This window comes from Bubalus bubalis, chromosome 3 (genome assembly GCF_019923935.1).
Source record: "Bubalus bubalis isolate 160015118507 breed Murrah chromosome 3, NDDB_SH_1, whole genome shotgun sequence".
Classification (NCBI taxonomy): domain Eukaryota; kingdom Metazoa; phylum Chordata; class Mammalia; order Artiodactyla; family Bovidae; genus Bubalus; species Bubalus bubalis.
In genome coordinates, this window is record NC_059159.1 from 67,131,460 (window position 1) to 67,158,706 (window position 27,247).

Here is a 27,247-nt window from a genome sequence, read left to right on the forward strand (position 1 = left end):
ATTTTTTAAATATATTTAGATAATAGTCACCTGATCTGGAAAGTCTGTCCTCTGATTTAACTACCATTTTTAAAAAATATTAAGATCCATTTTTATTCTTTTCAAACTAGTGGAAGCTTTATAAACCATAAAGATGTACTGAAGGTGGATACTTTTTCATAAATACAATAGTTGTCCTATTTCAGACAAAGAAGTAAGACCTTTTATTTGCAAAGGCTCTTAGGGTAAACTTTCCTCACTGAAACTATTAATCTTTTGTTTTACCTAAATTGAAACTTTCAAAAGTGTTCTTTTATTTTTTCTGTTGATGTATTATTTCCAAAAATGAACTAAAGGAAAATGGTATGTGAATATGAAATCATTTATTTTATATTATCTTGACTTTTGAGATTGTGAGGATAAGCGTCATCCCAAACATTTTATTTATTACCAAAATAAGCACCATAAAGAAAGAAGCAGCTTCAGCCAGGTACACAAAAATAATAGTTAAGGTGACATTAGAACACACTGAGTTTCACCAAAGCATACACTGTTGATTTGGTGATCATTTCAACTGTAAGCATAACCACACACCATAGTTTAACAGAATTCTTGATGGGAGGCAGTATTTCATAGTCCTTGCTGCTGCTGCTGCTGCTAAGTCACTTCAGTCAGTGTCCGACTCTGTGCGACCCCATAGACGGCAGCCCACCAGGCTCCCCTGTCCCTGGGATTCTCCAGGCAAGAACACTGGAGTGGGTTGCATTTCCTTCTCCAATGCAGGAAAGTGAAAAGTGAAAGTGAAGTCATTCAGTCGTGTCCGACTTTTAGCAACCTCATGGACTGCAGCCTACCAGGCTCCTCTGTCCATGGGATTTTCCAGGCAAAAGTACTGGAGTGGGGTGCCATTGCCATGGTCCTTAGCACCCCAATTTTGGTCTTAATAGAACTGGCCCAAGTCCTGGCTTGGCCACTGTAGTTTCATTCAAGTTATTCTATTAATACTTTTAATTGGCAGATACATGGAGTCAAAAGACTCTTGTAAAGACTGAAGTCTTAGACTCTTGTAAAAGTCAAAGACTCTTGTAAAGACTGAAGGATCTTCTATACATAGAGTGTCTTAGTACCTGGTACACAGTGAGCATTCAACAGATGCTTGCTAATACTGTCACCAGGCCATTAGGATGTACTTGATCAAAATGAGTGGAAATTGTACAAATCACACAAAAAAGTATTTTGTTTTAATACAAAATCAATAGCCCTACTGCCATCTACACTTTGGGCAAGTAAAAATGGCTAGGCATTTATGCTCGGATGAAGTGGTGCACTAAATTATGAAAGGCTTTGGATAAAATAAAATTGGAAATGTAGGTGTTGTGTGTGACACAGGCTCTTATTTTAAAAACAGAAAAAAGGTTTTAAAATGTGTGTCCACCAGGTCACTAGCAATGCCTTTCTTTTCAGTAGATGGGGAGAATCAGTTATTGGAGTATTTTTGATTGCCTATGATGCATCTGGCTGTGTTTACCAGCCACACAGAAGGAACTACCTCCTTTTTATGCTCTGAATACTTTCCTTTTCCACAGACATTCCCACTGGGCCTGGGAGATGGGCAGTTCTATGCATGGACAGATGGTTTGAGAAGAAAGGACTGGCATGACTATGGCAGCATGCAGAAAGAGGCTATGCGCTCAGGTATGGAGTTCAGTGTAAGCCAAGTGCTGCTTTGCTTTGTCACTTACAGCATCTCTCATTAGCCTTCCTTCTGAGCACAGGAAGGTAGGTTTCATGGCACCGTTGGTGGTCAATGATGGGCAGAACCAAAACAATTTCAAATTTCAGAGAGGAAAAAAAGAAGAATTACATTTACAATAGGAGATGAACAAGAGGTCATTTGAGTTTTAGAAATCTGTCACATTGTATACTTCTGCATGTTTTTCAATCATTGCTGAGGGTATCTTGAATTGCTCTGTGAGTCTTAACTTGGCACACACATATCTTGAGCTTGGTTCACTCATTGGGACTGTGGTGTATCTAACTGGCTGGGCCAAGGATGAAAGGAAGACCGCAGTTCTAAACACTGGCAGGTGGATCAGAGGAGCCAAGGACCTGAGACTGATGATATTTGGGAAAGCTAACAGGCGGTTCAGTGGAATTCAGTAGATTCATCTACGCATAGCACAGTTCTAGTCTTGAGGTAGTGATAGAAGAAACATTTTACATCTTAGAAAAAGTAAAGGGTAAAAGGAAGTCCTTCTATAAGGACTTAGGTTGTTGCCAACAAGAATTCAGAAGGGTGCACAAGTAGTAACCCAGGGATAATAACAGAAGTCCATATTGTACTTTTCAAAATAAGGAGCTCTGTTGCTGCATTGTTGTTTCCTGGTCTTTTCTTTGTCATGGTCAAGATATCACAGGAATAGAGAAGCTCTGGTTTGCTAAAAGCATCTGCCTAGCAGTGAAACTGTGCATCCCAGGTCAGATGATTAGCAGAACCCTGGGAAGCTGCAGGCTGAGATTCTTCTGGCCAATCTTCCTCAGAACTCTCCAGCCAGGAAGACAAAGGTGAGGGCATTCACATGCTCATGAGGCTCTTCAGGGCTGCAAATGTTCTTAGCTCTGGGTCAGGGGTGCCTGACCTAATGAGAGTCTTCCAGTTTCTTCTTTCGTTCCTTTTTCCTTAGTAAGGCTGTCACCTAACCCCTGCTTGCCCCAAGAACGTTCCCTGTGTTCAGAGCATCAGCCTCTTCCAGATTACATCATCCCTCCAGCCTTGCTTGGCCAAGACTCTACACAGGGTCATGAAAGTGAGCTCTTTAGCACTTTCCTAGTTCTCTCATCTTCTCCCTCTGTTTGCTTGATCAGCCCTCCCTTCAGCCAGCCCACTGTTCCTGTTTTTAACCACTGGGGAGCTGATCCCATAATTTAACAGAAAATTCATCATCATTATCCTCATCAACTTAAAAGGTACTGAATAGATGTTTTGTGCTGGGTGCTTTACATATGTATTTTGTTTAAACTTCAGAGTGACTCTGATAAGTATTGTAATCTCCAATTCTTTAAAAGAGAAAAGGAAAGAAAAAGAACTGAGTTCTTAAGAGCTCATGAAATATTATCCAAAGTCAAATGGCTAACCAGATGCAGAGCACAATTAAGTCAGGTCTTCTTATGCTCCATTACACCCTGCTATCAGACACCTAGTAACAAAATCTGGGCAAAATGAAGTCATGACAGGACACGTATGAGAGAGACACATCTGGCTCTTATTCTAGCTTTCTTGCGTAAGTGGCAAGTCAGTTTGTCTTTCTGATACTTTACTTTGCAGAATTGCTATTACGACTGTAGATTATATATTTATATTTAAATAATTGGCCTATTATTTATACATGTTATAAACTCCACCAATGATAACTGTAATTGTTCATCTAAATTATTTTCACTTGATTTGGTGTACCTGTCTTATGCTTGTGCCAATAAATTTTGGATACAAAATGGAATACTTCACATTTATTTCTGTGTAATACTACCCTTTCTGCCTACTAGAAAACATGCCTTTAATTGTTACATCCTTAGTGGGGCAAAGGAAATTGACCTATAAAGAAAATTGGTACTATAACAAATTTCCTAAAGTAGACATGTCTTGTACAATTAAAAAGCTTTTAAATAGTAGTATGTGTATGAGTCACTGGAGGATATATGAAAAGCACAATAGACTGTAATTCATTTTTTAAAAATTGTAAAATATAAATAAAAGGAGTATGCACACACAGACATACATGCAGGTACAAAGTCAAAATCAACACTCCGTCCTTAATAAAGAGGCCAAGTAATATGATTATCAGTGCTATTCTGTCTCCTCCAAACCTTGAAATCCATGTTCCCACTTACTTTCCTCTGTAATTTCTTACATCTAAACTAATGCTGTTACATTCTGCCTGTGTGTGGACTTTAAAAATTGAAGCATAGTGTATGATTTTCTTCTTTCATTCAGAATTGTTTCTAAGACCCATCCTTCTGCATGTGTGCAATTCTAGTTGATTCATTGTTACTGCTGTTTCATTTTCTACAACAGTTTCCACTTTGTAAACATTTTGAGAGTTCTTGGGTTTTGGTTATATATGATATTGCTCTAAGTATCCTTGCTCATGGTTATGGGATAAAGGCAGTATTTTCTTAGGGTACATATTTAATAGTAGAATTGCATGTCCAAGGGATACACATTTCAATTTTACTATGTAGTACATGACAAACTGTTTCCCAAGGTTGATATGCCCATTTTACTCCAGTAATGGATGGAATTCCCGTTGCTCTGCATCCTGTCAACGCTTGATGTTGCCTGATTTTTCATTTCTTCTCATCATGGTGGTATGAAATAGGCACTCACTGTCACATGATATTGCATTTTACTAATTTTAATGTAGTTGATCTCTTATTTATGCTTATGAACCATATATGCCTACTTTTGGGTAAAATTCCTATTCCTTCCTATTTCCAATTTTTAAATTTATTTTTTCTTATTGATCCACAGAGTAATCTTTATTTTGAATAATATCTTTTCCTGGTTTTATACTGTGAAAATATTTTATCCCAAATTGTAAAATTTTTTTAATGTCTGTCTATATTGTTTAATGAATAGGAGTTCTTAATTTTGTTGTTGTCAAATTTGCAAATCATTTTTAAAAGATAGGTTTAATTGATGTTCCATACTGTCTTTTTAAGCTTCAGAATTTTACCTTTTACATGGTCTGAAATGCAGCTCACCTTCATTTTTATGTCATGTGAGGTAGGGACCCAATATTTATTTAGTTTTGCCTAGTTAGCTATCCAGTCAACAACACCATTTCCTAGAAAAAGTATTTTTCTCCACATAGACCATAAGTGTTGACTCTGTTATTAAAGGATTCCATATTTGTGTGTTATCTTTCTGGCTTCTCAATTCTGTCCCATGAGTAAAAATTTTTAAACTAATAACATAATGTTTCATGTATGAATCTGTTATGTCTGTTCAGTCACTTAGTCGTGTCCAACTCTGCCACCCCATGGACTGCAGTACACCAGGCTTCCCTGTCCATCACCAAACTCCCAGCGCTTGCTCAGACCCATGTCCACTGAGTCAGTGATGCCATCCAACCATCTCATCCTCTATCATCCATTTTTCCTTCTGCCTTCACTCTTTCCCAGAATCAGGGTCTTTTCTAAAGAGTCAGCTCTTTGCATCAGGTGGCCAAAGCTGAATACTATATCTTTATAGCAGTTGTTGAAATCTGACAAAGTTCATCCTGCTTTCTTTTCTTCCTTGAGAATATGTTGCCATTCTTAATGTAAAAATTTTCTTAAAAATTTTACTTTAAAATTTCTTTAAAATTTTATTCAGCTTCTCAGACTATATGTACACATACACAGATATACACAAAATATTGGAAGTTTACAATTGTGTTAAGTATATTGATAAATTAGGGAGTAATTTGAAATTTTCAATATTAAATTATTCATTCTGTGGTTTATATTTCTTGGTGCTTGTTAGCTTTATGGGTGTGTTTATAAGTTGATTGTCAGACATTTTCAGTGGTTTTCCTAGAAAATTAACATTATATGGACGTTGAGCATGATATTAATCTTATCAAGATTCTGAACTATTTGTTGCTGGTATAGAGAAAGTTTAATTATTTTTTAATATGGACTCATTTTAGAAAACTTTCTAAACTCTTCTATGGATTATAATCATTTACCAATAAGTTATTTTGGATTCTCAGTGTAGATATTCATAATGTCTGTAAGTAGTGACAGTGTGCAAAATGTTTTTCCATCCTGTACCTCATAATTTTAGTTATTTTTACTGTTTCTGCATTTGCCAGAAGCTCAAGTATCATGTTGTCTAATGGATATTGATACCTAGTTTTGACTTATGATTCTGACAATAGCAAATTAGATACTTCTGTTAGGATTTTATCTACTTGATGAAAATGTACCATACCCTGTTAACTAAGTCATCTGGGTATGGCTTTCTGAGACTTTTACTTTTTTACATCTTAATGAATGTTGATTTTAATCAAAATGTTTTGTTTGGTTGTATCTATTGATTAAAATGCATTTTCTCCTTTGTTTGTTTGTTTGTTTGTTTGTTTTTTACTTTACAATATCGTATTGGTTTTGCCATACATCAACATGCATCCGCCACGGGCGTACACGTGTTCCCCATCCTGAACCCCCCTCCCACCTCCCTCCCCATACCATCCCTCCGGGTCGTCCCAGTGCACCAGCCCCAAGCCTCCTGTATCCTGTATGGAACCTGGACTGGCGATTCATTTCATATATGATATTATACATGTTTCAATGCCATTCTCCCAAATCATCCCACCCTTGCCCTCTCCCACAGAGTCCAAAAGACTGTACTATATATGTATCTCTTTTGCTGTCTCGCATACAGGGTTGTCATTACCATCTTTCTAAATTCCATATATATGCATTAGTATACTGTATTGGTGTTTTTCTTTCTGGCTTACTTCACTCTGTATAACAGGCTCCAGTTTCATCCACCTCATGAGAACTGATTCTAATGTATTCTTTTTAACAGCTGAGTAGTACTCCATTGTGTATATGGACCATAGCTTTCTTATCCATTCATCTGCTGATGGACATCTAGGTTGCTTCCACATCCTGGATATTATAAGCAGTGCTGCAATGAAAATTGGGGTATACGTGTCTCTTTCAATTCTGGTTTCCTCGGTGTGTATGCCCAGCAGTGGGATTGTTGGGCCATATGGCAGTTCTATTTCCAGTTTTTTAAGGAATCTCCACACTGTTCTCCATAGTGGCTGTACTAGTTTGCATTCCCACCAACAGTGTAAGAGGGATCCCTTTTCTCCACATCCTCTCCAACATTTATTGCTTGTAGACTTTTGGATCGCAGCCATTCTGACTGGTGTGAAATGGTACCTCATAGTGGTTTTGATTTGCATTTCTCTGATAATGAGTGATGTTGAGCATCTTTTCATGTGTTTGTTAGCCACCTGTATGTCTTCTTTGGAGAAATGTCTATTTAGTTCTTTGGCCCATTTTTTGATTGGGTCGTTTATTTTTCTGGAATTGAGTTGCAGGAGTTGCTTATCTATTGATTTCTTTCTATTGATTTGTGATAGCAAACTTTGAATTTATGGACTAAATCTGTCTTTTTTATGTATTACTAGATTTGGTTTGCTAATAGTTTAGTGATTTTGTATGTCTATTTGTGAGTGAATATTGGCCATGAATTTTTCTTTCTCATAGAATCCTTGTCAAGTTTTGGTAACAATGTAATGAAACTTTGTACAATGACTTGAGTAATGCTTCTTATTTCACTAAACTTTTTAGTTTATTGTCATATATTAGAATTATTTATTTACTTGTAGTTATGATAGTCTTGTGGGTGAAGATTATTTGAACCTGGACTTTTCTTGGAGAAAAGATTTTTCACAGTAGGGTTAAATTTTTCATATTTATTGACACATTTATTCATAACATTCTCTTAGAGATTTTATAATGTCTGCTGTACTTCATGTTGCTTTTACTTTGAAATATCATTTATTTGTTTTTCTGTCAGTTTTTCTTTATCTGTTACACTAAGAAATTGTTGATTTATTAATCATGAATAATGAAATAACAATATTTTCATCTTATCTATGGTATGTTTCTCATTAATTTACAGTCATATTGGTATTTCTTCTTTCATTTGACTTTTACAACATTTTTCCATATTAAAAAGTTAGATTCTTATCTCCTTAATTTCAGCCTTCTTCTAGTGTAGAATAAGAATTTAGGACTCTAAAATTTCCCTCCAAACACACTTTAAGTACATTACATTGATCTGTGGTTTAATGTTTTATATTTATTATGTTTTAATTATACTACATTTTAGTTATGTTTTCAAATGTATGTCCTATTTAATAAACACTGAAATTACCTTAAAAATACAAACACCCATAAGCTGCTTCCTGGTGGGACCTCAGCGATCTTTATTAAAATATATTCATAAAGTGCTGGGTGTGTGCTCAGTTGTGCTCAGTAGCTCAGTCGTGTCCCACTCTGTGCGACCCCCTGGACTGTAGCCCTCCAGGCTCCTCTGTCCATGGGATTCTCCAGGCAAGAACACTGGAGCGGGTTGCCACTTCCTCCTCCAGGGGATCTTCCTGTCCTAGGGATTGAACTTGCATCTCCTGCATTGATGGCAGACTCTTTACCACTAGCACCACCTGCTTTTTGCAGATATTTTTGTTAGGGTTTTTACTGATGTTGTTGGTTTATGTTTTGTTTTGGCAATTGTATCTTTATGGCATATTTGATAATTTTTTTAATAACAGGTATTTTAAGTACTAATTTCTATAAAAGTAGGTGGAATTTAGAAGGAAAAGTAGTAGCTGAGTTATAAGGAAATGGTGAAAATGCTTTCTCCCACCTTTGAGAAAATGGAGTTTTCTTCTTATTAAATTAATCTTTTTTGGAGTATAGTTGCTTTGCAATGTTGTGTTTCTGCTGTACAGCAAAGTGAACCAGTCATCAGTATTCATATACCCCCTCTTTTTTTTTTTTTTTAATTTCCTCCCCATTTAGGTCACCACAGAGCAAGGGGTAGAGTTTCATGTGCTATATAATAGGTTCTCATTATTTATCTATTTTATACATATTAATAGCATCAATACTGTATTTGTGTTGATCTCAGTCTCCAAATTCATCCCCCTCCCTTTCTCCCCTGGCAAGCATAAGTTTGTTCTCTATATCTGTGACTATTTCTGCTTAGAAAAAATTCACCTATCCCATTTTTCTAGATTCCACGTATCAGCAAAATTTGTTTTTCTCTGACTTACTTCACTCTGTATGGCAGTCTCTAGGTCCATCCAGGTCTCTGTAGATCGCTCTATTTCATTCCTTTTCTATGGCTCAGTGATATTCCATTGTATATATGTACCACATCTTCTTTATCCATTCTGTTGATTGACATTTAGGTTGCTTCCATGTCCTGGCTATTGTAAATACTGCTGCAGTGAATATCAGGGTGCATGCATAATTTTGAATTATGGTTTTCTCCAGATACAGAAGTGGGATTGTTGGATCATTTGGTAGCTCTATTTTTACTTATTAAAGAACATCTCCATAGTGGCTATACCAATTTAAATTCCCTTCAACAGTGTAGGAGGATTTCCTTTCCTCTACACTCTCTGCAGCATTTATTGTTTGTATCAATAGATTATTTGAGATGGCTATTCTGACCAATGTGATGGGATACCTCATTTTAGTTTTGATTTGCATTTCTTAATAATTAGTGATGCTGAGCATATTTTCATGTACTTCTTGACCACCTATGTATTTTCTTTGGAGAAATGGCTCTTTAGATGTTCTGCCTGGTTTTTGATTGTGTTGTTTGGTTTGTTTTTTATATTGAGTTGTATGAGCTGTTTGTATAGTTTTGAGATTAGTCCTCTGTTAGTCAATTTATTGAAAAATATTTCCTTCCATTCTGAGGGTTGTCTTTTCATTTTGTTTATGGTTTCCTTTGTTGTGCAAAAGCTTGTAAGTTTACTTAGGTCCCATTTGTTTGTTTGTTTGTTTTTAATTTCTTTAGTCAGTATTCAGCCTTACATTTAGGTATTCGATTCATTTTAAGTTTATTTTTGTGTATGATGTTAGGGTTTGTTCTTTCAGTCTTTTCTATGTAGCTGTCTAGTTTTCCCAGCATCACTTATTAAAGAGGCTCTCTTTTCTCCATTGTATATTCTTGCTTCCTTTCTCATAGGTTAGGTAGCCAGAGTTGAATGGGTTTATCTCTGGACTCTATCCTATTCTATAGATCTATATTCCTGTTTTTGTGCCAGTGCCATACTGTTTTGTTGATTATAGCTTTGTAGTAAAGTCTAAGTGCAAGGGGGCTGATTCCTCCAGCTCTGTTCTTCGTTCTCAAGATTGCTTTCATTATTTGGAGTTATTTGTGTTTCCATACAAATTGTGAAATTTTTTGTTATACTTCTGTGAAAAAAATGCCCTTGATAATTTGATAGTGATTGCAACTGAATCTGTAGATGTCTTTGGGCTGAGGAAATGGAGAGTTATTACATTAAAAATGTACATATATAAGGAGCAATTAAATGATTTCCAAACATTAGGTGTAACTTACAGTTATTTTTGGTACATCTGTATCCTTAGAGTTATAGTAAATTATAAGAATTTTTTTTTAATTTGTTAGAAGAATTCTAATTAATGTTTTTTAGAGTTTCTATTATTTCATAGTATTTGTTTTGGGAAGTAGCATTAACCAAACAAAATTACCTACTAGCAGAATAATGTCCAAAATACCATTTCAGGTTCAGGCAGGCTTCCTAGAGGAAGTAAACCAAATTTGCAAGAATAAAGTCATATCCTGAAACCAGATACATTTGTGTTTTCGTCTAATTAATTTTTCTGAATTCTCTTTCTCATTATTTCCTATGATCAAAGTCATATTTTAGGCATTATTGATTGTGCTTATATATCTTATATATGATCCCTTTATATTTTATTTAGTTTCATATCATTTTAGAATTTAGTGACATTCAATTTTATTTCCTAGCAACTTAGCTATCCTTTTGAGTTTTATTATATCACAAAATTGATAAACATGCTTTTTGAACCATCATTCAAATTATTATAACAATTGAATGAAATGAATTGAAATACAGACTGTTTTGAAATATAAGAGATAGTGTCTGAAGTGATGGGTCAATGGGTCAATATCAATTAAGCTTGGTATAATCATTATATTAATAGCAGCTAAAGATATGCTACTGAAGAGGTACTCAGCTGACATCATTCCATGTATAAATTGAAAAATGTGACATATTTCTGATATAAAGACAAACTCTGCCTATGGCATTCCTCTGAATGATGAATCTCATAATTTCTGCTGGATGTCCAGAAGAAAATTCAATTAGTGTAGGCAGCTGTTTCTAATTATGTGATATTCCTTATTTCTCCTACCATTGCTGTTTAAGTGGTAAAACATACTTTTTAAGTCAGCCATCCAGAGTGATACAGGGGTGTGTGTGTAAGTGCATACCTCTTGGTGTGGTTTATGAAATCCTTCATAAGGCCCCTGATCTGCATTTCTAAAGAATATCTATTTTTAGTTTTGAAATGTAAAAAATTTTCTTGTCCATTCTTTATATTCTAGCTCAGATTTCACCGTGTTGATCACTAGTTTTTTGAATTTCAGTATATGTGAATTCAACAGGAGGAAATCTGTTTTCAATCTTTGTAGGGGCTCTCTTTCTCTGAAATAGATTATATTCTCATATAATCACAACCATGCATTCCACTATGTGGCTTAGGAATCCTGTGGAATTATATCTAAGTTCTCATTATTTCCATTTGTGTAGTTAGTCATAATAACAGGTTTGACCAGTGAAGATTTTCAGTCTCTTGTCATTTATCCAATTGTTGATTCACTTATTTGACAAATACTTAAAATATGGATGTCACTATATTTCAAACACTATTCCAAACTATGGAAGGAAAAAAAAAGACAAAAATGAATTCTAGTAGCATTTCTGTGGCATGGGGATAGTTGCAGGGCTTGCACGCCAGCCATGACCCCATGGTTGTCACAGAGCATGACATGACGTGGTTATCGACACCATGGCTGTTTGAATACTGACCGTTAATTTCTCGTGCCTAAACTTTTTCAGTCACCTCCTCACTGATATCCCTACCCCATGGTCAGTGCTTCAAATTGCAGCTAGAGTCATCTTCTAAAAACACATAACCAGATCATTCCACTCCTCTTCTCCAAAGCATACAAAGCCCAATGATCAAGTCCAAAATGTACTGCAAGTCCTTTCTGTGAATATGAGCTGCAGCATGATCCACTTCCAGGCTTCCCCAGGGCCTCAGTGGAGAAACAACCCACCTGCCCATGTAGAAGTGGGTTCAACCCCTGGATCAGGAAGATCCCCTGGGTCAGGAAATGGCAACCCAATCCAGTATTCTTGCCTGGGAAATCCACAGACAGAGGAGCCTCGTGGGCTACAGTTTGAGGGGTCACAATGACTTGAGCGTGACTGAGCATGCACCGCTGATCCACCCCTAACCAGCGGCTCTCGTCTCCTCATCTACTGTTTGGTATGTAGTGTCTCCACTGGCCATGTTGTCCTCTGCTTTCCCTCAAGAATGATAATATGTTCCAGGAACTTTTCACTTGTTGTTCCCGCTGTCTGGATCAAATGCTGTGGTCTGTATTGTCACTGCCCCTCCCCCTTCCATAAGGTCTCAGACCATATATCAGCTGTTTCTATGTGCCTGCCCCAATCACCATGTCATCATGTAGAGATAGAGTCCATTTCATTCACTCTCCATCTTTTGACCCTACTTAATTTTTACAGCAATTATCCTTCTATCTCTGGAGTAGGAATTGGAAATCCTCTCCAGTATTCTTGTCTGGAAAATTCCATGGACAGAGGTCATACTAATGATGGTGAGTTTCCATCACAAGACCTCTGAAAAGCCTGAACTAAAACTATTTGAGAGGTAAGAAAGCACCATGGTTTAAAATGATTCACAGTGGGTTTTCCTAAGTTCCTTTAAACAAGAGCTCCCTTTAGTGCTGATCAGGGACCCATTTTGCTCTTAAATGTCTTTATTCTACTTAATTGAATGAGATTGCCAGCTGAACAGAATGAGAAACAAAAATGTGCTCCATCTGGAGAGACCATAAGTGCTTTGCTTTCAGGGGAAAAAAAAAAAGTCACTGTGCCATAACTACAGAGGCTCCTGGCCATCTTTTATGGATGCCTCATGTCTCTTATTTTTTGTTTCCTGTCCTATATAGCAGGCCCTTGATTAGTTACTATTTTATATATGAGAGTGTGTATATGCCAATCCCAACCTCCCAGTGTATTCCTCCCACCCTCTCTCCCTTGGTAACCATAGGTTTGTTTTCTGCATCTGTGGCTCTGTTTCTGTTTTTTAAATAAGTTCATTTGTACCGTTTGGTGGGGGAGGGGCAGTGTTCCCCAGGTAGCTCAGTTGTAAAAGAATCCAATGCAGGAGACATGGGTTCGATCCCTGGGTTTGGAAGATGCCCTGGAGGAGGAAATGGAAACCCACTCCAGTATTCTTGCCTGGAAAATGCCATGGACAATCCATGGAGTCACAAAGGGTCAGAAAAGACTTAGTGACTAAACAACAGCCATTTTTTTTTTTTTTTTTTTTTTTAGATTCCATATATAAGTAATAGCATTTGTGTCTCTTAAAAGTAGTATCTGGCCTGTTTTTTGCTACTACAGTGAACATCATTTATTGTTAACAGTTTAGTCTAATTTATACATCTATGATGTGTTCTCAATAAATTTCATAATGAAGTTTGTTGGAAGGAGGTAAAATTTGGGAATATTACCAAAACAACATTATTATTCATTAGATTAAAATTAACTTTTAATGAAATATTTCCTTTGACACTCATTCTATAATGATGAAAACATAAACTAGAACTGAAAAGACAGTGAGCATTCTGTTGAGATGTATTCTTTATGGGCCTAATAATAGAATGAAATTTAGCTGAAACTGAGATGAGTGACAGTTACCAAGGGAGAATTCCCTTCGGTATCACAATATGAAAATAGCAGTATAGAAACATCTCAGAAAATTTGTTAAACTGCACTCAGTTCATGTTTTTTAAAAAATAAAAAGTTAACTTTAAAACAAAAATTCAGTTTAAGCATATGTTGCAAAAGTTGAAATATCAACTTCCATAAGCAAGTGTATATGGGCTTAATTAGCCTTTTTTTTTCTCATTAGTGGTTTAATTAAACTGTGGTTTAATGATGATCCTTGTTTCAGAGTTATTTTAAGTGTTAATTAAGTTATATAAGTAAACTATCTGGGCTATAGTATATATTCAATATATGGATATCTGTATACAGGCAGACCTCATTTTATTGTTCTTCATTTTATTGCACTTGGCAGATACTACTTTTTTTTTTTTTTCAAACTGAAGGTTTGTGACAATCTTGCTTTCAGTAAGTCTATTAGCACCATTTCTCCAACACATTTGCTCACAATGTTATAAACATTTCTATTTTTATTACACTTGTTAAGGTGATCTTTGATCAGGGATCTCTGAAGTTCCTATTATAAATGTTGGGAGGCACCATGGGCCACACTCATGGAATACAGGGGACTTGCTAAATACCACGTGTTCTGACAGCTCCATGGCTACCCATTCCATTTCTCTCCCTTCCTCAGGTCTCCCTACTCCCTGAGACACAACTATATATTGAAATTAGGCCTATTAATAATCCCACAGTGGCCTCCAGGTGCTCAAGGGAAGGGAGGAGTTCCATGTCTCTCAATTTAAGTCAAAAGCTAGACAGGTTGAAGCTTAGTGAGGAAGGCAGGTCAAAAGCTGAGATAGGCCAAAAGCTAAACCTCTTATGCCAAACAGTGAACAAAGTGTAAGTGCAAAGGAAAACTTCCTAATCGAAATTAAATTTACTGCCGCTATGAGCACATGGATGATAAGAAAACCAAACAGCCTTACTGCTCATATAAAGAAAGGTGTAATGGCCAGGATGAAAGATCAAACCAGTCTCAACATTCCCTTAAACCAAGGCATAATCCAGAGCAAGTTTCTAAGTCTCTTCAGTTCTATGGTTGTGTGTGCTTAGTCACTTCAGTTGTGTCCAACTCTTTGTGACCCTATGGATTGTAGCCCACTAGGCTCCTCTCTCCATGGGATTCACCAGGCAAGAATACTGAAGTGGGCTGCTACGCCCTCCTCCAGGGGATCTTCCCGACTCAGAGAAGTTGGGAAGATCTTGTCTCTTGTCTCTTATGTCTCCTGCATTGGCAAGTGTGTTCTTTACCACTAGCACCATCTGGGAAGCCCTCAATTCTGTGAGGGCTGAGACAGGGGAGGAAGCTGCAGAGGGAAAAGTGTGAAGCAAAAGTGACTGGGTCATCAGGCTGAAGGAAAGAAGCCATCTCCATAATATAAAAGTGTGAGGTGAAACAGCAATTGCTGATGTAGAAGCTACAGCAAGTTATCCATAAGATCCAGCTAAGATAATTCATGAAGGTGGGAGCACTGCACATGAGTATTTCTGTGGAGATGAAACTACCTTCTTTTGGAAGAAAATACCATCTGGGGACCTTCCCAGGTGGCGCTGAGGTAAAGACTGCCTGCCAATGCAAGAGATGCAGGTTCAGTGCCTAGGTCAGGAAGACCCCCTGGTGTAGGAAATGCAACTCACTTCACTATTCCTGGGAAATCCCATGGACAGAGGAGTCTGGTGGGTTATACAGTCCATGGGGTCTCCAAGAGTCAGACATGACTTAGAGACTAAACAAAAACATCAATGCTATGATAACTGAGTTTCCCATGACTTGAAGGAAATCATCCATTCCTTTGCTGTCAAATAGTCATTGCTGCTACTGCTGCTAAGTCACTTCAGTCGTGTCTGACTCTGTGTGACCCCATAGACGGAAGCCTACCAGGCTCCCCAGTCCCTGGGATTCTCCAGGCAAGAACACTGGAGTGGGTTGCCATTCCTTCTCCAATGCATGAAAGTGGAAAGTGAAAGTGAAGTCGCTCAGTCATGTCCGACCCTCGGCGACCCCATGGACTGCAGCCCACCAGGCTCCTCCGTCCGTGGGATTTTCCAGGCAAGAGTACTGGAGTGGGGTGCCATTGCCTTCTCTGTCATTAAGGTTTTGTATTTTGGGCACAAGGCATAGAGATTCAGTGATAATTTGAACACCCTCCAAAATTCATATCCAGGACCTGCCATAAGTTGATCAGTAATGAGTTCTGGGCCACCCCAGCTCCTTTATCTACCAAGGGCTATAGAGGAAATATGTAAAGGAATGGAGAAGGAGAATGCCAATGGGAGAGACCCAAACAAGACTTCCATACACTAATTCAGAACCAGAGACCCTAGTTTGATTTGATGCTCTTTGAGTGAGTAGCAGAGGTTTTAGAAAAGCCTTCATGCCAGATGAAATCACCTGTGCCTTACAACACTTCCTAGTCCAGAAACATGGCGTAAGTGGTCTTCAGGAATACTAGAAGCTCAGATCTAGCATTTATTTTATTTTATTTTATTTTTTATTGTATTTTTTAACTTTACAATATTGTATTGGTTCTGCCACACATCAACATGAATCCGCTACAGGTATACACGTGCTCCCCATCCTGAACCCTCCTCCCCCCTCCCTCCCCGTACCATCCCTCTGGGTCATCCCAGTGCACCAGCCCCAAGCATCCAGTATCGTGCATCGAACCTGGACTGGTGACTCATTTCATATATGATATTATACATGTTTCAATGCCATTCTCCCAAATCATCCCACTCTCTCCCTCTCCCACAGAGTCCTAAAGACTGTTCTATACATAAGTGTCTCTTTTGCTGTCTCATATACAGGGTTATTGTTACCATCTTTCTAAATTCCATGTATATGCATTAGTATACTATATTGGTGTTTTTCTTTCTGGCTTACTTCGCTCTGTATAATAGGCTCTATAATGTTGTGTTAGTATCTGGTGTATGGCAAATTTACATAAATATGTATGTATGTATATATTTCAGATTATTATCCCATATATGTTATTACAAAATATTGAGCATAGTTCCATGTCCTATAAGTAGGTCCTTGTTAGTTATCTATTTTATATGTAGTAGTGTGTATATACTATATACAGAGGATATATATATATATATATATATATATACAGGGAAGCGTCAATAGTTTGGCCAGCTGCTGTGAAGAGCCAACTCATTGGAAAAGACCTTGATGCTGGGAAAGATTGAGGGCAAGGAGAGAAGGGGAGACAGAGATTAGATGGTTGGATGGCATCACTGAGTGAATGGACATGAATTTGAGCAAACTTCAGGAGACAGTAGAGGAGAGGGATGCCTGGTATGCTGCAGTCTATGAGGTCACAGAGTCAGACAAGACTGAGCAACTAAGCACAGCACAGATATCATAAGATAATGGAAAAATAGAATTTGATGGTCAAGGGATTTAATTTAATACAGTGTTTGGTTTACTGATGTGAAGTGACTAAGAAAGCACTGCAGAATTAGTATTATCAGGCATTTAATAATAATTTGAATTTCCTTGGTGACCAACTGAGCCTTAGGCATCCAAATACATTATTGGACTACAATGAGTAGATTAATCTAATAGACAGTGACCTAGATTAACTGTCTAATAGAATTTGGTAGTGCATATTAGGGCTTCCCTGATAGCTCAGTTGGTAAAGAATCCGCCTGCAATGCAGGAGACCCTAATTTGATTCCTGGGTCAGGCAGATCCCCTGGAGAAGATATAGGCTACCCACTCTAGTGTTCTTGGGCTTCGCTTGTGGCTCAGCTGGTAAAGAATCCACCTGCAGTGTGGGAGACCTGGGTTTGATCCCTGAGTTGGGAAGATTCCCTGGAGAAGGGAAAGCTACCCACTCCAGTATTCTGGCCTAGAGAATTTGATGGAATACTGTCCATGGGGTTACAAACAGTGAGGCATGACTGAGCAACTTTCACTCACTCACTCAGTGCATATTAACTGAGATGTATTTATTAGTAGAGATTCCACTCATGTGCAAAATAATTTTAAATTGTTTTGAGGGACAAAAAGCATTAAGGAAAAACTTTTGAAGTTTTAGCAGATGTTTTATGCATAGATTATGGGCTGTAGCCCACCAGGCTCCTCTGCCCATGGAATTCTCCAAGCAAGAGTGTTGGAGTGAGTTGCCATTCCCTTCTCCAAGAAGTCTTCCTGACCCAGGGATTGAACCCAGGTCTCCAACACTGCAGGCAGATTCTTTACTCTCTGAGCCACCAGGGAAGCCTAAATTATTGGATTGATATTTAATTCTTAGCCTTTGTGTATTACAATATAGAAATATTTTTATGTAACTTAATGAGATATTTTATAAGCCTCTGATATATGCATCACAAGAATTTTATAAACAGAAAAAGGTCACTAAAATTATTATCTAAATTTGGAAAGCCAGTTATCATTATGACAAAGGTCTAGCCCTTTTTTCTATAAGTCCTATATTATTATTTACTTTATATGACATTTTATTATTTCATCTTCTCTGTTTTTACAGTTCCTTAACTTGTGTTCAGTGATTTTTTTTTGCACATTGCCTCAGTGTTTCTCACAAAAATCCTATAAAGTAGGGATAGTAAATATTAATATTATTTCAAAATAAGGAAAAATTTAGAAGAATGATTTTTTACATATACATGTATGATTTTATACATGTGCATGTATGTTATATAATACATATATCAAGTGGTTATATATGCATACACACATATATGTTCAAATCAATGCCACAACTCCAGGGAATTCTGGGGACTGCTCTCTTTTATCTGCTGCTTCTTCTCACCTCTATGAGAATCTCTCAAAGTCTCTTTGACTTTCCTCTTGGACTCTTGCCCTTTAGAACACCTGTGCCCTGAATTGCCCTGTGCTCATCCACCTGTGTTTCCAGTGGCGCCCAGGTTCAAGGTGATAACTTAGTTTCTCTGATGACTCAGTCCTCCAACTATGCTCAGAACCCCCGATCTCCTCTCTGTGAGCCCTCCCATGTGTCTGGAATCCTTGAGGTTTATATGTCCACCAAATCCTGACGCCCTCATTCTCTGAATCTGGCCACTGAACCTACAACAGACAGCTATCGGCGTGACGCCCTCATTCTCTGAGTCTGGCCACTGCACCTACAACAGACAGCTATCAGCGTGCACTTTGTCATTAGTCACTTGAACCTGAGCTCTCTCCAGAGAACCTCACAAAAAACAGCTCCTTCAACCAGTCCTTGTGTCTAAAGAACTCAGCTCTAAGTTTCTGAAGTCCTATCAGAAACCAATATCAGTTAGACACCAACTGGCTGTTCTAGACACTTGTTTCCTCCAGTCCACTGCTGGCATGGGAACAATGCCCATCTGTGAAAACCCTCAAGAAAATAATACTAAGCCAACAGACACCTTTCAGTTTAGTTCAGTCACTCAGTTGTATCTGACTCTTTGCGACCCCATGGACTGCTGCACACCAGACTTCCCTGTCCATCACCAACTCCCAGAGCTTGCTCAAACTCATGCCCATTGAGTAGGTGATGCCAACCAACCATCTCATCCTCTGTCATCCCCTTCTCCTGCCTCCAGTCTTTCCCAGCATCAGGGTCTTTTCCAGTGAGTCAGGTCTTCATATCATGTGGTCAAAGTATTGAAGCTTCAACTTCATCATTAGTCCTTCCAATGAATATTCAGACTGATTTCCTATAGGATTGATGGGTTTAATCACCTTGCAGTCCAAGGGACTCTGGACAGTCTTCTCCAACACCACAGTACAAATGCATCACTTTTTGGTGCTCAGCTTTCTTTATTGTCCAACTCTCACATCCATACATGACTACTGGAAAAACCATACCTTTGACTATATAGATCTTTGTCAGCTAAGTAATGTTTCTGCTTTTTATATGCTATCTTGGTTGCTCATAATTTTTCTTCCAAAGGAGCAAGTGTCTTTTAATTTCATGGCTGCAGTCACCATCTGCAGTGATTTCGGAGCCCAAGAATGTAAAATCTGTCACTCTTTCCATTATTTCCCCATCTATTTGCCATGAAGTGATGGTACCAGATGCATTGATTTTCATTTTTGCAGTGTTGAGTTTCAAGACAGCTTTTTCACTCTCCTCTTTCATTTTCATCAAGAGGCTCTTTAGCTCCTCTTTACTTTCTGCCATGAGGATGGTATCATCTACATATCTGAGATTATTTATATTTCTCCCAGCAATCTTGACTCTTGTGCTTTATCCAGCTTGGCATTTTGCATGATGTACTCTGCATATAAGTTAAATAGACAGAGTGACAATACCCAGCCTTGACATGCTCCTTTCCCAATTTGAAACCAATCTGTCATTCCATGTCCATTTCTAACTGTTGCTTCTTGACCTGCATATAGATTTCTCAAGAAGCAGATAAGGTGGTCTGGTATTCCTATCTCTTAAATAATTTTTCTCAGTCTGTTTATCCACACAGTCAAAGGCTTTAGCATAGTCAATAAAGCAGAAGTAGATGTTTCTGTGGAATTCTCTTGCTTTTTCTTTGATCCAATGGATATTGACAATTTGATATCCAATTTATCTGCCTTTTCTAAATCCAGCTTGAATATCTGGATGTTTTTGGTTCATGTACTATTGAAGCATGTCTGGGGAATTTTGAGCATTACTTTGCTAGCATGTGAGATGAGTACAATTGTGCAGTAGTTTGAACATTCTTTGGCATTGCCCTTCCTTGGGATTGGAATGAAGACTGCCTTTTTCCAGCCCTGTGGTCACTGCTGAGTTTTCCAAAGTGGTTAGCATATTGAGTGTAGTACTTTCACAGCATCATCTTTTAGGAGTTGAAATAACTCAGCTGGAATTCTATCACCTCCAATTCCTCTGACTTTGCACTCCAGGATGTCTGGCTCTAGGTGAGTGATCACACCCTCATGGTTATCTGAGTCACTGAGATATTTTTTTGTATAGTTCTTCTGTGTATTCTTGCCTCCTCTTGTTAATATCTTCTGCATCTGTTAGGTCCATACCATTTCTGTCCTTTATTGTGCCTATCTTTTCATGAAATATTCCTTTGGTATCTCTGGTTTTCTTGAAGAGATCGCTAGTCTTTCCCATTCTCTTCTTCTCATCTACTTCCTTGCATGGATCACTGAGGAAGGCTTTCTTATCTCTCCTTGCTATTCTTTGGAACTCTGCATTCAGATGGGTATATCTTTCCTTTTCTCCTTTGCCTTTTGCTTGTCTTCTTTTCTCAGCTATTTGTAAGGCCTCCTCAGACAACCATTTTGCCTTTTTGCATTTCTTCTTCTTGGGATGGTTTTGGTTACCACCTACTATACAATGTTAGGAACCTCTGTCCATAATTCTTCAGGCAGTCTGTCTATCAGATCTAATCCCTTTAATCTATTTGTCATTTCCACTGTATAATCATAAGGGATTTGATTTAGGTCATAGCTGAATGATCTAGTGGTTTTCCCTACTTTCTTCAATTTAAGTCTGAATTTTGTAATAATGAGTTCATGATCTGAGCCACAGTCAGCTCCCAGTCTTGTTTTTGTTGACTGAATAGAGCTTCTCCATCTTTGGCTACAAAGACTATAATCAATCTGACCATCTGGTGATGTCCATGTGTACAGTCTTCTCTTGTGTTGTTGGAAGAGTGTGTTTGCTATGACCAATTCTTTATCTTGGGAAAACTCTGCTTAGCCTTTGCTCTGCTTCCTTTTGTACTCCAAGGCCAAATTTGCCTGTTACTCCAGGTATCTCTTGGCTTCCTCCTTTTGAATTCCAGTCCCCTATGATGAAAAGGACATCTTTTTTTTTTTTTTTTTTTTTTAGTTCTAGAAGTTCTTGTAGACATTTCTCATAGAACTGTTTAACTTCAGCTTCTTCGGCATTAGTGGTTGGAGCATAGGCTTGGATTACTATGATATTGAATGATTTGCCTTAGAAATGAACAGAGATTATTCTAGCATTTTTGAGATTGTACCCAAGTACTGCATTTCAGACTCTTTTTTTTTTTTTTAAATGAGGGCTGCTTCATTTCTTCTAAGGGATTCTTGTCCAGAGTAGTAGATATAATGGTCATCTGAGTTAAATTCACCCATTCCAGTCCATTTTAGTTCACTGATTCCTAAAATGTCAGTGTTCTCTCTTGCCATCTCCTGTTTGACCACTTCCAATTTACCTTGATTCATGGACCTAACATTCCAGGTTCCTATGTAATACTGTTCTTAATAGCATTAGACTTTACTGTCATCACCAGCAACATCATCAACTGGGCATTTCAGGCTCTTCATTCTTTCTGGAGCTATTTCTCCACTTTTCTGCTGTAGAATACGACAGAATGGATGGCCCTACATGGCATGGCTCATAGTTTCATTGAGCTAGACAAGACTGTGGTCCATGTGATCAGATTGGTTAGTTTTCTGTGATTGTGATTTTCATTCTGCCTGCCCTCTGATAAATAAGGATAAGAGGCTGGTGGAAGCTTCCTGATGGAAGGAATTGGCTGTGGGGTAATATGAGTCTTGTTCTGATGGGTGGGGCCATGCTCAGTAAATCTTTAATCCAATTTTCTGTTGATGGGTGGGGCTGTGTTCCCTCTAGGCTGGCTCACCAGATATGGTAAGTCCTAAGGATAGCTACAAGCAGACTCTAGCTGGGGTCCCCCATCGCCTCCACTAGGTAGATATATATATATATATATATATATATATATATAGATATAGATATAAATGTAGGTCAGATGATTCTTTGTGATTTCTGTGTTCGATATACTCTTGTGCTAAAAGAAGCAGGCATTAATAAACTCCTAATCAGCAATCTAAAGCATTATAAGTTGTATTTTAATTATTTTAATCAACATTACAATTTAGTAAAAGTATTAGCAAACTAACAAATGCTTGGGCAATTATTTTTCAAAATCATAAACAGTCATATGGAAAAAGCAACTTTTTAAGTACTCAAAAAGCAATACTACCTTTTTTGTGAAAGAGACTTGCACTCATTTTTAACAATGAACAAAATATATTCAACGGCAATGCAATACTTTTTTTTTTTTTAATGAAATGCACATTTTCCATAAGTTTTTGCATTCTGTAGAGGTCCCTTAAGTATTTCTTAAAGTAATGTCTGAATTCCATCATCTTGGAATGGACACACAGGTTACCTCAGTCAGCTAAGGGAAATTTATTTTAATAATAAATGTGAAAGTGCTAAAAGCAGAAAATGTTCTCACGAACACCTCCCTGGACTTTAGGAACAGGGAAATTGAGCATGTTACACAGAAGCACTAGCAGCTTCCCAGCAGATTTGCAGGTATGCATGGATCAGCCAATTAGAAGTGCTCTTTCTCCCTGCCTAGCAAACAGCTCTCTCTTTTGCATCTTAGTTGTCTTCTACTGCTTATTCCACCCATAAGGACTTGTAATTTAATGACCTCCTACCAATTCTAATTGGGCTTCCCTGGTGGCTCAGATGGTAAAGAATCTGCCTGCAATGCAGGAAACCAGGGTTTGATCCCTGATTTGCAAATATCTCCTGGAGAAGGGAATGGCTACCCACTCCAGTGTTCTTATCTGTTCTTATCTGAAAATTCCACAGACAGAGGATCCTGCTGGGCCAGGTCCCTGGGGTCACAGAGTCAGACATGGCTGACCAACTGAGACCTTTCAGTTCTAGTATGGCCACCAAGATAGAACAGGTGAACATGGATTCCAAGAGACAGGAAAACCAAGAGAAAAGTGGAGCATAATAGTCAGCTAAGAGGGCCAAAGGCCAGAAGAAGGAACACAAGAGGATCCTTCAACAGAAGAGTTGAAATCTAATCAAAGAGAGAGTCAGGAGGGGACAGAAGGCAGCCTGAAAACCAGCAGCAACAGTACCAATAAAGCTTTGAAAGAGGACAGTCAAACCATGCCTAGGGCTGTCTAGAACTAAAAATGGAAATTTCCACTTAAAACATTTAATACAAGTATAAAAGGAATAGATTATGAGTATGGAGGTATTTTTCTTTTCTTTTTTTAACATTGAGGTATGTTGTTCAGTTGTTATGTCTGACTCTTTGCAATCCCATGAACTGCAGCACGCCAGGCTTCCCTGTCCTTCACTATCTCCTGGTGTTTACCAAGACTCATATTCATTGAGTCAGTGATGCCATCAACAGTGTTATTAACCAAAGTACAGATTTTGATCAAATTTCACAAAATTTTATGCTACAGTCCATTATTGGTTTTCATACCTTGTTCAAGATTCCACAGTATATTTAACTGCATTGGGCAGCTTCAACTGCATGCAACAAATCCTGATAAATTTTCTTTTCATTTTTATTTTGTCACAAATATTTTCTAATTTTCCTTGCTATGGTTTTTTTAGGTACACCCATCATTTAAAAGTGGAAATTTAATTTCCAAATTAATGTTTTTTCAAAGTATCTGATATTTCTCATTTTGATATTGATTTCTCACATTTTTTGCTTAATGTCTGTTTTTAATTTATTTTTAATTGAAGGATAACTGCTTTACAATATTGTTTTGTTTTCTGACATACATCAACATGAATCAACCATAGGTATACATATGTCTCCTCCCTCTTGAACCTCCCTCCCACTTCCCACCCCATCCCACCCATCTAGGCTGTTACAGAGCCTCGGTTTTAGTTCCCCAAGTCATATGGCAAATCCCTGTTGGCTATCTACCTTATATATGGAGTATATATGTTTCCATGTTGCTGTCTCTGTGTGTCCCACCCTCTCCTTCCTCTAACCACCCCCATGTCCATAAGTCTGTTCTTTATGTCTGCATCATCAATGTTGTCCTGCAAATAGGTTCATCAGTACCATCTTTCTAGATTCCATCAGATCAGATCAGATCAGTCACTCAGTCGTGTCCGACTCTTTGCCACCCCATGAATTGTAGCACGCCAGGCCTCCCTGTCCATCACCAACTCCCGGAGTTCACTGAGACTCACGTCCATCGAGTCAGTGATGCCATCGAGCCATCTCATCCTCTGTCGTCCCCTTCTCCTCCTGCCCCCAATCCCTCCCAGCATCAGAGTCTTTTCCAATGAGTCAACTCTTCTCATGAAGTGGCCAAAGTACTGGAGTTTCAGCTTTATCACCATTCCTGCCAAAGAAATCCCAGGGCTGATCTCCTTCAGAATGGACTGATTGGATCTCCTTGCAGTCCAAGGGACTCTCAAGAGTCTTCTCCAACACCACAGTGCAAAAGCATCAATTCTTCGGCGCTCAGACTTCTTCACAGTCCAACTCTCACATCCATTCATGACCACAGGAAAAACCATAGCCTTGACTAGACGAGCCTTTGTTGGCAAAGTAATGTCTCTGCTTTTGAATATGCTATCTAGGTTGGTCATAACTTTCCTTCCAAGGAGGAAGCGCCTTTTAATTTCATGGCTGCAGTCACCATCTGCATCTGTGATTTTGGAGCCCAGAAAAATAAAGTCTGACACTGTTTCTACTGTTTCCCCATCTATTTCCCATGAAGTGATGGGACTGGATGCCATGATCTTCGTTTTCTGAATGTTGAGCTTTAAGCCAACTTTTTCACTCTCCACTTTCACTTTCATCAAGAGGCTTTGAGTTCCTCTTCACTTTCTGCCATAAGGGTGGTGTCATCTGCATATCTGAGGTTATTGATATTTCTCCCGGAAATCTTGATTCCAGCTTGTGTTTCTTCCAGTCCAGCGTTTCTCATGATGTACTCTGCATATAAGTTAAATAAACAGGGTGACAATATACAGCCTTGACGAACTCCTTTTCCTATTTGGAACCAGTCTGTTGTTCCATGTGCAGTTCTAACTGTTGCTTTCTGACCTGCATACAAATTTCTCAAGAGACAGATCAGGTGGTCTGGTATTCCCATCTCTTTCAGAATTTCCACAGTTTATTGTGATCCACACAGTCAAAGGCTTTGGCATAGTCAATAAAGCAGAAATAGATGTTTTTCTGGAACTCTCTTGCTTTTTCCATGATCCAGCAGATGTTGGCAATTTGATCTCTGGTTCCTCTGCCTTTTCTAAAACCAGCTTGAACATCATGAAGTTCACAGTTCACATATTGCTGAAGCCTGGCTTGGAGAATTTTGAGCATTACTTTACTAGCGTGTGAGATGAGTGCAATTGTGCAGTAGTTTGAGCATTCCTTGGAATTGCCTTTCTTTGCGATTGGAATGAAAACTGACCTTTTCCAGTCCTGTGGCCACTGCTGAGTTTTCCAAATTGCTGGCATATTGAGTGCAGCACCTTCACAGCATCATCTTTTAGGATTTGGAATAGCTCAACTGGAATTCCATCACCTCTACTAGCTTTGTTCATAGTGATGCTTTCTAAGGCCCACTTGACTTTACATTCCAGGATGTCGTGTTAATATACAATGTTTGTTTTTCTCTTTCTGACTTATTTCACTCTGTATGATAGCCTCTAATTTCATCTACATCATTAGAACTGATTCAAATGTGTTCCTTTTATGACCCAGTAATATTCCGTGTATACATATATATACATGTATATATATGTACCTCAGCTTCTTTATCCATTCATTTGTCAGTGGACATCGAGGTTGCTTCCATTTCCTAGCTGTTGTAAATAGTGCTGAAATGATCATAGGCGTACATGTATCTTTTCCAATTCTGATTTTCTTAGTGTATATGCCCCGTAGTGGGAATACTGGGTCATATGGTATTTTTATTTCTAGTTTTTTAAGAAATGTCCATGCTGTTCTCCATAGTGGCTGTATCATTTTGCATTCCCACCAACAGTGCAAGAGGATTCCATTTTCTCCACACCCTCTCCAGCAATTTTCGTTTGTAGATTTTTTGATAATGGTCCTTCTGACTGGGGTGAGGTGGTATCTCATGGTAGTTTAGATTTGCATTTCTCTAATAGTGAGCAAGATTGAGCATCTTTCATGTGTTTTTTGGTCATCTGTATGTCTTCTTTGGAGAATGCTTTCTTCTTTGCAGTCACTCTCTGTGTTTTTTTCAGTCGTCTAAGTTTATTGAGGCTTTCAATGGCTACGGCAAAGATCTCTCTTGGTAAATGTCACATTACACTTGAAAATATGTGGATTATTTTCAAATATCTTTTGATATTGATTTCCAACCTAATTACAGAGTGATAAGAGCAAAGATTCTGTATGATTTCAATACATTTAGACCATAAAATTTTTGCGCCTTGCTTTATGACCTTGGATATGTTCCAATATCTCCAGACTTACAGTGTCTGGGGACTTGAATAGAATTTGTATCCTGCTATTGGTGTGCAAATGGTATAAATCTTAATTATGTTGAATTAGTTCAAGTTTCAGGTATACTTCTACTTTTATCCTTCTACTTTTCTGTCTATTCATTCTGTTAATTTCTGAGAATTTGATATTGAAACTCCAACTAAAATTTTTTATTTATCTACTTAAAAAATAATTGTAGTCTATAGTATTGTGTATTATTCAAGTATTCTGTAAATGTGTTATCATACGTTCATAGTTTAAAAGAGAAAATAAAAAGACAGAGATCTATCAAAACAAGATAGAAATTATGCTCAGAAAGATTAAAACTCTGAAGAGATGTGTAAATTTAAACCAACAAATGCAAGAAATAATGATTAAATATTTAAAGCAAATATTATGTTTCTCAAACATTTCAGTCCAAAATTTAAAAGCATGATAGGAAACCTTGATGA

At 37.9% G+C, this 27,247-nt stretch overlaps 1 protein-coding gene across 1 annotated transcript in view; it reads left to right on the top strand.

Annotated features, from left to right (window-relative positions):
• Positions 1-27,247, top strand: part of GALNTL6 (polypeptide N-acetylgalactosaminyltransferase like 6) — a 1,476,265-nt gene that overhangs the window by 500,002 nt on the left and 949,016 nt on the right. The window contains exon 2 of the mRNA XM_025281307.2: positions 1,566-1,674. Coding sequence (XP_025137092.2) covers positions 1,566-1,674 — 109 coding nt within the window. The remainder of the gene's footprint in view (positions 1-1,565; positions 1,675-27,247) is intronic.